Genomic DNA, 12,777 nt, shown 5'->3' with positions numbered 1-12,777 from the left:
CCATCTGAGGAGCGCCGCTGGTCTACGGAGCTGACAGTGGTCGAGACAGGAGGTCTCCACTCCCCTCAGGGTACACCAGACAGTCAGAGCTCAAAGGGCAGTTTCGAACTACTCAGCATGGAGGAGTGTCTCAAAGAGAGGCCACCTTCAACGACAGACGCTCCCATCGAAGAAGCTCCCACATCTCCGTCCTCAGGACCTCCAGAGCAACCTGAGGTCTACCCCATCAGCCCTCAGTTCGCCAACCCTCCAGAGCCAGCAGTGCCTGATGTCCCCTCCAGCAGTCCAGCGAAAGCAGAACCTGCCAGCCCACCTGCAGTAATCCCCAAGGTGGACAACTACCTCCCAACGTTCTACGTCCCCCCTGCAGATAGCAGCAATTCTGCCGTCCTCAAACCTCAGACTCCAGGGAAGACCCTGAAGGAGAGAAGAGAGTCTTCCCGCAGGCCTGTGGTAGTAGTGATCAGCATGCAAAAGGAGACACTCATAGAAGAACCTACTCTTCCTGAATTTAAGGACAGCTCCGCCCAGACCAGTGAGCCCCCTAGTCCCTTGCAAGTGGATGGCACTGAAAGCCAGCAGCCGGCGTCAGTTCTGGAGAGGCTTGAGAAGCTGAATGAAGAGAAGGAGGAACGGCAGAAGCATCAGCAGCAGCAGCAGGAGAGGGAGATGATGCAGCAGATCCGGCAGCAGAAAGAGGTTCTGGAGCAGCAACGCAAGAAGATTGCCCAGATTGAGCGGGAGATGTTTGAGAAGCAGCGAGATGAGGCACAACATAAGATTGAGCAGAGCAGGCAAGGGGCACAAGTCCCGGATTGGGACAGGAAGGAGTCCCTCAAGGGAAAACCAGAGAGGCCTGTCTCTCTGGATGTTGGCCGAGTCCGAGCTCCAAAGGCTGAGCCAGAAATTGTAACCCTTCCAGAGCCCACTGCACAATTGCTTTCAGCATCACAAAACCAGGGTAAAACTGTGGCCCAATTCTCCACTGTAAGAGAACGGCCAAGGGATCGAAGGACTATGCCAGAAGGATGGGCGCCTAAGCTTACCTTGGAATCTCGAGATAGTACTGGAGCAAGAACAAGGGCACAGAAGAAACCTGCTACTCAGAGTGTTAACATCAACATGACTGAGAAGAACATCTTCTTCTCACCCAAAGATAGGGTTTCCTTCTCCAAGTGAGTGTCCATTTAGTGTTTATATAGTGTTTACTTCACATTTCCAAATCTTACTGTTCCATCCTAACCTCAAATTGTTTTGAAGGTTTGACAAAGATCCTGTCAGCCAGGAGAAGTCTGCAGCGAGTGTAAAGGAAACATCTTCTGGCTTCAGAGCCAAAGGAGTGAAAGGACGAGAGGTGAGTCAGCAGAATGAAAACTAAAAGAAAACCATACTTACCCCTCATTACTCTGATCTCTCCTGTGGTGGATGTTGTCCTTTTGTTGGTTTCCATCACCCCCAAACCCATCTGGTTCCTTTGTTCAAGTGGTTATGTTACTGTTTTCCTATTTTATCTACTACAGGGTTAAACCTGTCCTTCGGTAGTGTTCGAGGACACACAGCAATTATTTTTTACACCCTGTTATTATCGTCTCTTGGTCAAGCAGGTTGCTATACCCGGCCATAGAAAGAAAGCCCGCATGGCACGGACACGTTCTGATTTCCTCACCCGTGGACCCACCCCGCAAGGGGAGGGTCATTCAGAGGAAGACGAGTGTGATGACCCCCCTCTCTCTCCCGGCCTGCCCCTCTCTGGCGAGCAGGAGGCAGAGGAGGGGGCCACAGCAACAGAGGCGAGTCACAGTGACTCAGAAATGGTAATCGATCAGCCAAGGGCACACACTTGAGCGTCCAGGCCCTCTCCGGATGGAACTGAGCTCACTGTCAATGTGCCTCTTTTCAGCTAACCTCTTCGGCCTCCGCCTGACTAGAATCGCTGTGCTGACTAACCCACCCCAATATAGACCTTTGACACATTTCCATCTTTTCAAAGCAACTGGGGAAACTTGTCGACCTCAACAGCCTGTTCTGCGATGGCACCACAATTTGTATTGCCACCATTGTTCACTTTGAAATGATTGGTGTCATTGCAGAAGATATCCACTGCCTAAACAGATGGGATGCCATTTTGTCTGAATTTTCAAGAATAACCCACACCCTGTTCTTCACTCTTTTATCACTCTACTAGTGATAACATAGTTTGTGTAGGGATTGCTGAGCAAGAGCAATCAGTCCTCCGTCATTTAACCCTTGCAGAAAACCTCTCTCTATTTCCAACCTGGTTTAACTCTCATTGCATGTTACTTGTTTTCTTCTCAAATATTTCAAGCTCCTCACAGACATGACTAATTGTCAAGGGTGTTATGGCACCCTCTGGATTAGATCAATCCATCCTAACTTCATCAGATCAATCCGGTCACATTCTTCCATTGTTTTGCTTTTCTTTCTATGATTCTTTTCATAAATAGTCATCATGAGAATGACAATTTTCAATAGAATGTGCATCATTCTCGTACTCTCTTATGATGTTAGCATAGGCGATAGTAGTAGCAGTACCTCTGTAGTTTTTTTTTATTTACCACCACAAGGGTAGAAATTTATTTTACAGTTTTAGACATGTTAAGAGGTGGATCGCTTTGACAATGTACTGTTGGACATTCTTTGTTGTTTTATATTGCCATCTAGTGGCAGATGTGGTTCTCAACAATATTGTAAAATGACTATTGTAAATGGGGTGCACTGTATAGTCATATTTATTCACTAACCCATTGCTTCTATATGATTCAGCCTTCCACATGCCCTGAAGACCAAAAACGGTTGCATAAAGTCATGTCAGCTGGAGATTTGGTTAAAGGGGATTCTCTGAGGAAAAACTCAGGAGATGGAAGGTATGACTAGGTTCAGTCTTTTATGCATCATATGAGTATGCAATTTGATTGTTTTTGTCCTATAATTTCAGCAAACATAGACTGGGAAAGACAAAATGTTGCGTACTGTAAAGCCAGTTGAATGTTTTAGCTGTATGTTGAACAAGTTGGCCTCATATTTATCATGACCAGGGTTCGAGGGAAGATGCGATTCTGGGGTAAGGCAAAGCAGGGGGATAAGAAGTCCTCCAGAGATCGGCTGGTGTGTGGTGCTGACTCGCTTGAAGGGGACTATGCTGATACTGGTCTTCTACTGGGAGGTAGGACAATAGAACTCTGAAATTTGTTTCAAACTCATTTAAAATATATTTTGTTTAGGAATATAATCAAGCATTTGAGACTAAAGCAAAAAATACGGTGCCTTTTTGCCTTTTGGCTTTTGTAGTGCGCCTACCTCTACATTCATTTTACTCTCACTCTGAATATTCTGTACCGACTTAAACCTGGTCCTGATGCTTTCAAACAGGAGGAGAGTTCCTCTCCCCACCACGTAGTCCTGATCAGACCCTGGAGCGGGGTCGGGAGTTCAAGGAGAACAAGGAACCATCACCCAAGGTGAAGCGCAGACGCAGTGTAAAGATAAGCAGTGTAGCTCTGGAATCGGCTCAGTGGCAGAATGACTCGGTGCAGATCCTTACCTGTGCCAGCGACTACAAGACCATGAATGAGTTCCTCCAGAAGAAGGTACAGAATGTTACACAAGTAATAACACTGGAGTCAAAGTCCAAGTTTGTAATATAACTTTCATATTTGCAAGATGGCTAATCGTGACTGTTAGCAAGCAAAAAAAAAAAGTCTACAGTAGGATTGCAGTACCCTCTGAACCCATTAACTCTCCTTGAGTCTCCAGTGAAATGTATTGTGTGGGAAACTGACTGAATTACTGTTTACACTTCTAGATCAATGACCTTGACACTGATGACAGCAAGAAGGACACTTTAGTGGATGTTGTTTTCAAAAAGGCACTGAAGGAATTCCGTTTGAATATCTTTAACTCCTACTCTACTGCCTTAGCCGTAAGTTGATGTGGCACTTTCATTAAAAGTTTCCATGTGGTATTAGTTGACTTTTGGGCCAGAAAAGACTGGGCTAATTGAATTCCTTTGCTAATAAACAGATTAAATGTTCTTTTCATTGGGATGCTCTAACAAATATTGTTATGTTTAGTTTTATAGTTAAACTGAGAGAATGACTTAGAATGTGCATTCTGCTGTGTGAATGAGCATACCATACAGAAAGTACAGAGAACTCACTCCCACAGTTGTTTGTTACAGATGGACGATGGGAAGAGTATCCGATACAAGGACCTGTATGCACTCTTTGAGCAGATCCTGGAGAAGACCATGCGCCAGGAGCAGAGAGACTGGAGCGAGTCTCCTGTCAAGGTGTGGGTGAACACTTTCAAAGTCTTCTTGGATGAGTTCATGACTGAATACAAGCCACTGGACAGCACCTTAACCAAGGTACCAACTTCCTCCTCTATGCTGGTTTCACTGCTTTGGCTAATTGTTTTTTTAGGTATGCTTTGTCTGCCTTAGAGGTATACAGATCAACTGTCAATTGTTTATTTTACTTCCAAGCCTTTGCACATCCTAAATCAGTAGACAGTGACCTTATCTTTCTGCCTATACACCAAACCATGCTTTACCCATAATATATGCAAAGAACACGGTACATGACACACACAACGCAACAAAACCAACACACAATACAAGGACAGTGACAGCTGTCGTTCTCACCATTGGAATGTGTATGTATCATATCTGTAATGGGTTCTCTGAAAACATGCTCCATCTCTCTTGGTTGACAATTTTTCATTATGGAAGTGAATCAACTACCATCTTCCATAGGTTCTAGAATCTGCAATACAGTCTACAGCTACAATCATGAAACATGTTGCCTTTAGCCTTAAGAACTATTTCTAAGATCTCAGTGAAATACTCCCACAGCTATTCAGCTCATTAGCACAACTGCTGGGCTGGAGTATATTGCAAAAACAATGCATCTTACATGTATGGTTTATAACATAAAATCATACACTTAAAACTATACATGTTAGAAATTAAACTGAAATATATTAAGCTAATGGCATGTATCATTCATCATACATCTTCACTCTGCTTACTTCTGTTCATTAGTGGAACCACTGTTATGTTTTAAAGACTGTATTGGTTCAGATATGCTGATGGTTAATGCTTATTCTATATTGGCTAAGGCATCCATTAACCTTATCTCTCCGTCTCTTCTAGGCACCAAAACCTGACCGCAAAAAGAGAAGGAAAAAGGACGCTGATATTGTGAGTTTCAAGCTTATCAAAGAAAGCACTTTCCTTTTGTCTTTTTGCCACACAGACACACAGTTTCTCACACACAAACACTCACACACACAACCCTTATGTAACAGTGTTCACACAAGGGCACAGACTTATTCTTTCAAAACGACATAACTAATCCCATGCCCCCCCTCCCAAACCCTCTAGGTGGAAGAGCACAATGGGCACATTTTTAAATCCACCCAGTACAGCATCCCCACCTACTGCGAGTACTGTTCCTCCCTCATCTGGATGATGGATCGGGCCTGTGTCTGCAAAAGTGAGTCTTGTGAGCTCTGCTGCCCTTCTCCTGCTGTTGGAGGCCTAGCCCCCAATTCAACAGTTTAATTAGATTGTTTACTTGAGCTGAACTCATGGGTTTTCCTAAGAGCAACAATTTAGCTTTCTCCCCCAGCATAAGCAGGCAGGATGTTTCTACTCATTCGTCTTAGAACAGAGCATTTGCTCTTCGCTTTGGCTCTTTGTGGAGTTTTTTTAGCTTGTGCTCCCTAGTGTTTTGTTGTTGTTATTTATTTTACTTTCCTGTTCATGAAGTGTGTCTAAGCTCACGTTTGAGGTTAGGTTGTACGATGAGGGTCACTGAGATGTCTGTGTCCTGTGTAGTGTGCCGGTATGCCTGTCACAGGAAGTGTTGTGCCAAGATGACAACCAAATGCAGCAAGAAGGTAAGACCTTCTTCTCCTCACCATGTAGACTTGAATGAAACGGTATATTAATGTTTTTAGTGAACGCTTATTAAGTTCTTCAAGTACTTTGGTTATACATAATGGATTCTCAATCCTCTTCAACTCAGTTCGACCCAGAGTTGTCTTCGAGGCAGTTTGGTGTTGAGGTGTCTCGATTGACCAATGACGAGCGAACTGTGCCCCTTGTGGTGGAGAAGCTCATCAACTACATAGAGATGCACGGCCTCTACACAGAAGGCATTTACAGGAAGTCGGGCTCCACCAATAAGATCAAGGAGCTGAAACTGGGGCTGGACACAGGTACATTAAAGACCAAAGTCGAACAATGGAGCTACAATGTTATGACTTACTAGCTGAACAAAATAAACGTTTAAACGGCCATGCTGCTTGATCTAGTCTCATTGTTGTCTGGCCATCCTCAGATGTGAACAGCACAAACCTGGACGACTACAACATCCACGTCATCGCCAGCGTGTTCAAGCAGTGGCTGCGGGACCTGCCCAGTCCGCTCATGACGTTTGAGCTGTATGAGGAGTTCCTTCGAGCTATGGGTAAGCTAGGAGAGTAGACTTGCGAAAGCACATAGCTCTTTTTTTGTATGAATGAATTATATACAATCGTTTAAAACATAATATAAAATATAATATTTAATCAACAGTTAAAAGCACTTTTTGGAGTCACTAGCACTCCCTACTGTTTTATTTTCTATTCTGTTTTTAACTTCAGCTAGCTTTATCATTATTGCATATTGCCTCAGCTAACAGATGATTGGATGATTTGTCTATAGGTTTGAAGGATAAGAAAGAAACGATCAGGGGGGTGTACGGTGTGATAGATCAGCTGAGCAGGACTCACCTCAACACACTGGAACGCCTCATCTTCCACCTGGTCAGGTGAGAGACGTAGACGTAATCACAACACACAGAAAAGCACACAGAAGAGATCTTGCATGTGCTATGCCATGTGTAATGGTTAGTTTGTAATAGCATATTAGAAACATTTATTAGGCTGTTGAGCCCTGTACCTCTGATTAAAAGAAACATGCACACAACGAAAATCTCCCAAAAGGCTTAATAAGTCTGCTCTGCTTCTAGGATTGGACTCTGTAATGCCCTTTGCCCCACATCCTGAATATGTAAGGAGGGCTTTATGAGCTCACACACCCGCTGCTGTGTCAAGCCACTCAATAATAACGTGATTTTGTGATTGGCACATTCCCTATGCCAACAATGGCAGGGAATTTCATGTACTCTTTATGGTCGCAGATATCCTTGAGCCTACCCTGGAAATGGCACTACATATTTGAACTGCTGTAGGCTAAATAGTCAGATTGTAGTAGCTTTCCTATGCAGATGTCTTTCCTCTTCCGACCACAATGACGAAGCTTAATTCTAAGAGCTTTATGTCTGAACTTCTCCTGTAGCTATGGACGACCCCTTTTCCAGTCCGTGTTTATCTGATTGGCTGATGTTGTTGGCATTGATTTATTTGTGTCTAGGATTGTGCTGCAGGAAGACACCAACCGCATGTCTGCCAATGCACTGGCCATTGTCTTTGCCCCCTGCATCCTGCGCTGCCCAGACACCATCGATCCACTGCAGAGTGTGCAAGACATTAGCAAAACCACAGCGTATGTATCCCACCAATCAGCTGCCATCCACTGCATTCTCACCACCTTCATTACCAGTACTGTGGAGACTTGTGTTCCATTTTTCCTCGAGCACTGAGTGTGTTCTTTTTTTTTTTTGTAGGTGTGTGGAGCTGATCATTGGGGAACAGATGAATAAGTACAAGGCTAGACTGAAGGACATCAACAGCCTGGAGTTTGCGGAGAACAAAGCCAAAAATAGGCTTACCCTCATTAGAAGATCAATGGTAAGAGCCTAGGCTGACCAGTGGAGATGATTTATGAGCTTTTTTTCATGGCCCTTCCTACTCCTGCTTTAAACACATGCACATGCACTCACACAGTGCACCTATTGGGTAACTGCATAGGGTACTTGTGACTAAAAGGACGTGCAAAGAGGATGCAAAAAGAGATATATATAAGTAGAATATCTGTACGATGCTCTGCTTGTAATATATTTAGTTTCATTTCAAGTTACCATCACCTTGCACACTGATAAAGATAATTATATTATTCTTACATAGTTAAATGGACTCTCATAATACCGATGAACATAAATCAATTAATGATCAATTAATGTAAGGTCATTTAAACAGAATCAGAGGTTGTAGGGTCAGTGTTAAATCCTTTGTGAGATTACCTCTGACTATGACCCGGACATTAACCTCTCTCACTATCCAATCCGCTCTGGAGCTCCTTCCAGCCCTTTGTGACCCACTGAATCTCCTCTCTTTTAATACCTGCAACGCCCTTTTAAACTAACCCATTCTTTTGTTCCTCCTTCAACCTTTTACACTCCTGATTCCAATCCTTTTCCTCTCTAATCCAGAAACCCGTAGTAATCGCTGTTAGATTTATCAGCATAACCCGCAGTGCCACCCTGGTATGTATCTTACTCCTGGATGTAGTGTGTAGTTGCCAGCCACTCTCTCACCCCATTCTGCTGAAGCACTGCTCACGCTCCTCTCTCCCCCACCACGATACAGGAATTAATCCTAGTCCTGGGCTAATGTGGAGAGTTTCTGCATCTGATGATTGATTAGTCCAGGACTAACTGCTAATCCCTGTTGGTAAAACCAACCCTTGCCCCTGCCCTGTGTGCTCTGTCTCTTTTACCATCTCAGCACACCATTTAAAACTGTGTGTGTGTGTCATATCTGTGTCTTGTCTCTCTGTCATGATCAGTCTGTTCTTTCATCCTGATTGTTGTTGTACAGACTCTTGACAACCGATCATAATCATATTGTTAGCCTGCACTACAGTGAATACAGTGAACTGTTTTTTTGCAGTGCACTAGGGATCAAATAATAACTACTTGAAAGGAGATGTTATTCCACAGTCACATGCATTTTACTGGCAGGATTGTGAAACTGAATGAGAGCGATAAGGTAGTCCTTGCGCAGTGAGCACCTCGAGCATTCGACAGTGAAGTGCTGTGGGGAGGGTTGTCACAATGAAATGGGAGTTCTGTGTAAATGAAGTCAGGAAAGAACCTTATTCCCCTACATAGTTGACATAGGAATGATCGCCCAGGATGGATTCTACTGCTGGTTACACTGTTGACATAATTGAAGGTAGACAGGATCGCTGCGATAAACATGAGTTTGGAGGTTGTTTTTTTTTCATTTCACCCACCTTATCCATTTGTCGCTCCAGTGGTCACTAGCCTCATCACACTCTAAATGACCAACTCTGTTTGAAAACGATTTTATTGTTTTCTCTCGATGTGTGAGAAGTTAATCTCAGTCTAGTCTAAACGTCTAAACCCCCACTGGTATAAAATGAATTGTTTATCTACTATATCTTTTTATTCATATACCTATTTATGTTGGTCCCTTGTGTAGAAGGCCTTGCATCTGCCAATTGTGACCACATTAAATTATTTCCAAGTAACAATTTGCTAATATTTCTACCCTATCTGGGTTGCCAATGCTAAAGAAACATGTCGGTATTCTCGCTCATGAAACCTTCAATCACTGCGCTCAGCAAATATCTTTGTCTCTGTCCTCTGCCTTTGCAATTAAGACTCCCCAACTGCATTTGCTCCCCACGCCTTGCGCAATTGAAAGAGAGACCTTCAGCATGTAACCCAAATTAGTTTTTCTGTCAGTTTGTCCTTGCGGGTTTCAGGAAGCATTTTCTTACTAGTTTACATTTGCAGTATATGAAAATATTTATTTATATAAAAAAATTCAACCATGGAATCCTACACTGAATTCTCTCTGCTTAGAGACCTATTCAAAGCCACCAGGTCATTGTCTGGTAATGCTGTGGGGAGTACTTCATGTCATACTGCAGCTCTGACACTGCTGGTGTGTTGCAGGGGAAGGGCCGCGTGCGGCGGATCAGCTACCATACGCCCTCTCCGCCGGTGAGCCCGCGACTGGCCCCGGCGTCGGAGCCTGTGGAGGAGACTTGGGCCGAGGAGGTGCCCAGAGAACCCGAGATCTCGGAGCAGCAGCAGGCGGCCATGCAGCAGGAGGAGAGGGTCCTCACCGAGCAGATCGAGAACTTGCAGAAAGAAAAGTACGCACTCGTCATCTTTGTGTTCTTCAGATTGTTTTGTCTGTTAAATAGTAGTCATTATTACATGTCAGTCATAAAATGGAATATTACATTGTTAAAAAAATATCTATGATCTGGGTAAAAATAGCCTCTACATACAGTATGTGCTAACTGTGCTCCATTGTTTAGTCTCTGTTATTGTTTAGTCATTGTTTGGTCTGTTTTGCACCAGAATTTTCTATGAAGTTTCTAAATGGGTTTCCAGAGTGCTGGTTCAATGGGTGACTCAAATTCAAATAGCTTTATACACCATTTATACACCATTCATGTACAATGTTGCCAAAGCAGAGTGTTACATCAAAAACAAAACAGAAAGAAACAACAACAATCAACAATGAAGCTGTAAATGGTGAAACTACTGTGATGATGTTTGATTGATTTCTTCACTTTGACCTCTCTTTGTGTTACAGGGAGGAGCTGACGTTTGAAATTCTGGCCTTGGAGCCAAGAGCGTCGGATGACGAGACCCTGGAGTCTGAGGCATCTATCGGAACCGCAGACAGCTCCGAGAACCTGAACGTGGACTCCGAGGGAGCCACCTCAGACTTCTCTGGTGAGGAGCCGAATGAGGTGCAAGTTGGCACTTAAATGAGTTGAGCAAGATACTTTACTTAGTTGTGTCTAGGTTTGTATCGTATATGTGACGAGGTTGTGGCTGTGGTCTAGAGTTGCAGTACGCTCCAACAGCCTTCAATAAGATTCACCAATCTGTCTGTCAACAAGATGAACACATTGTAGTTTCTGCCTGCATTTGGTATACACTGTGGTTTCTCTCCATCCCCTTGCAGAGAGAGGCCCGCCTCAGGCAGCAGCCCGGCCAAGGAAACTGGAGGGCAAGAGCCGGCGCATGCTGAGAAAGCAGCCTGACTCCCTGGACTCCATGGACTCGGCCTCCACCGCATCGTCCTCTGTCTCCTCCTCCTACCTGCACCCCCCCTCCTCCGCCTCTTCCTCGAGGACCCACCGCTTCCGCTTCCGCTCCAAGTCCCCCTCGGCAGCCCGGGGCCGCTCCAACAACGGCAACGACAGCGGCGGCAGCATGGAGGCGCCCGAGCAGGACCCCCTTGAAGAGCGCGCTCAGTTCACCAGCCGCGGCACTTTCAACCCAGAGAAGGGCAGGCAAAAGTTGCATGGCTCTAGGACCCTGCAGCAGCCTGCAGAGGGCAGTGGCCACCACAAGAGGGAGCCAGACCTGTCATCACAACAACAACAACAGCAGCAGCAGCAGCATCTAGTACTGTATGGCAGCAATGAGTTCATGGTGTGAAGATACCATCGTGAGCCAGTCATCGACTTCACATGCGCAAAACACGCGAGGAGGACGCCCCCTGGCTCCAGCTCATCCCTTTATCCCTCCTCCACACACACACACACACACACACACACACACACACACACACACACACACACACACACACACACACACACACACACACACACACACACACACACACACACATACATATACACACACACACACACACACACACACACACATATACACATATACAGACACATATACACAAGGCCCTCCCACCCCACGCCACTTGCACTCAGCCACTCCGCCACAGGCAGGACAGCAGATTACCTCCCCTCTGCCTTTCCAAGTGCCAATACTAGCAGAGAGATGTGGAGAGGCAGAGGCGGATGTGGGAGAGGAAGAAGACGGCAGCTGGCAGATGTGTGCCTCCACCCCCCCCCCCCCCCCCTAACTCGCTTGCCTTCAGAGCTGGGGCGGAGTTTTGGGATGGGGGGGGGTCGTGGGGGAACTGGGAGAGGGGTGAGGACGGAGCAAAGGGAACGGCGACTCCTGCAGGGTGACTCCGACTGTGGGGCGGTTCAGTAAAGGTTCCACTGAACGAGAGGAGGGACTGACCACCAAGACGATAGACCATGGAGACAAAGCCATTAAACAGTGCAGACTCCACAAACTTCAGCAAAACTCCCAGCTTGGCTGCTTTAAGTTTACAGTTTGTACAGACACCACCAGTAATAAGCGGCGTGCTCTGACATGACAGAAAAATCTGTTTTGCCCCCCCTTCCCCACACATGCATATTTAATACATTTTAATAAGGTGGAATATAAGTATATATATAAATATATATAAATATATTATGTGTGATGTATCTATATATGTCACATATATATATAAAACTATGTATAAAGTCAGAACATCAGCAGTCGCTGGGTTGTTGAGTTTAAGTATTTATCATTTTGCTTGTCCTCCATATGGTCAAAGAGAGATTTTTTGAATTAGCTGACTCATTTGAGCAAGCAAGTAAGCGTGCACACGTCAATGTGTGTGTGTGCGTGCAGGTGTGTTTGAAAAACCACTTGATGTGTTTGAAGTGTGTGCTGCTTTTTTTTCCCCTCCTTTGGGGAAAGTACCGTCATCAAAGGGACCAAGCTAGCTGGTGTTTAAAAGCTAGAGGATCCCAGCTATGTGAAGACTTTCAGATGTACATAAGACAGAATACTGTACAAAAAGAAATCACCTCTTTGTAACAGCTTTTCAATAGCTGGTATGTATGAAGTTGAGAAGATGCCATTTTCAGTTTACTTTTAATAACATTTTTTATCAAACTTGTTGGCAATGTCAGTTCTATCTGAAAAAGCAACTAAACACATTATTATTGTTATT

The 12,777-nt window shown here is 44.7% G+C and overlaps 1 protein-coding gene across 1 annotated transcript; it reads left to right on the top strand.

Annotated features, from left to right (window-relative positions):
• The first annotated feature begins 12 nt into the window (after positions 1 to 12).
• On the top strand, positions 13 to 11,554 carry LOC122130783 (unconventional myosin-IXAa-like). The gene is made up of 19 exons (XM_042705545.1): positions 13 to 1,175; positions 1,261 to 1,354; positions 1,605 to 1,814; positions 2,785 to 2,885; positions 3,057 to 3,184; positions 3,391 to 3,608; positions 3,824 to 3,940; positions 4,199 to 4,387; positions 5,174 to 5,221; positions 5,405 to 5,516; positions 5,861 to 5,922; positions 6,051 to 6,243; positions 6,366 to 6,494; positions 6,731 to 6,836; positions 7,442 to 7,573; positions 7,695 to 7,818; positions 9,894 to 10,096; positions 10,546 to 10,688; positions 10,924 to 11,554. The coding sequence occupies exons 1-19, from the start codon at positions 118 to 120 to the stop codon at positions 11,400 to 11,402; spliced, it is 3,846 nt and encodes a 1,281-aa protein (XP_042561479.1). The 5' UTR covers positions 13 to 117; the 3' UTR covers positions 11,403 to 11,554.
• Positions 11,555 to 12,777: the final 1,223 nt, after the last annotated feature.

The sequence above is a fragment of the Clupea harengus genome, unplaced genomic scaffold, assembly GCF_900700415.2.
Source record: "Clupea harengus unplaced genomic scaffold, Ch_v2.0.2, whole genome shotgun sequence".
Lineage (NCBI taxonomy): Eukaryota > Metazoa > Chordata > Actinopteri > Clupeiformes > Clupeidae > Clupea > Clupea harengus.
The sequence above is the reverse complement of the archived record's forward strand: the minus strand, read 5'-3'. Positions and strand labels throughout refer to the sequence as shown.

What these genes read in the sequence shown, in the direction of transcription:
- LOC122130783 (XM_042705545.1), top strand. Translation starts at nt 118, where the DNA reads ATGGAGGAGTGTCTCAAAGAGAGGCCACCTTCAACGACAGACGCTCCC. An exon ending in CTCATCTTCCACCTGGTCAG is followed by an intron (nt 6,837 to 7,441) that starts GTGAGAGACGTA and finishes ATTTGTGTCTAG; the next exon opens with GATTGTGCTGCAGGAAGACA. An exon ending in GACATTAGCAAAACCACAGC is followed by an intron (nt 7,574 to 7,694) that starts GTATGTATCCCA and finishes TTTTTTTTGTAG; the next exon opens with GTGTGTGGAGCTGATCATTG.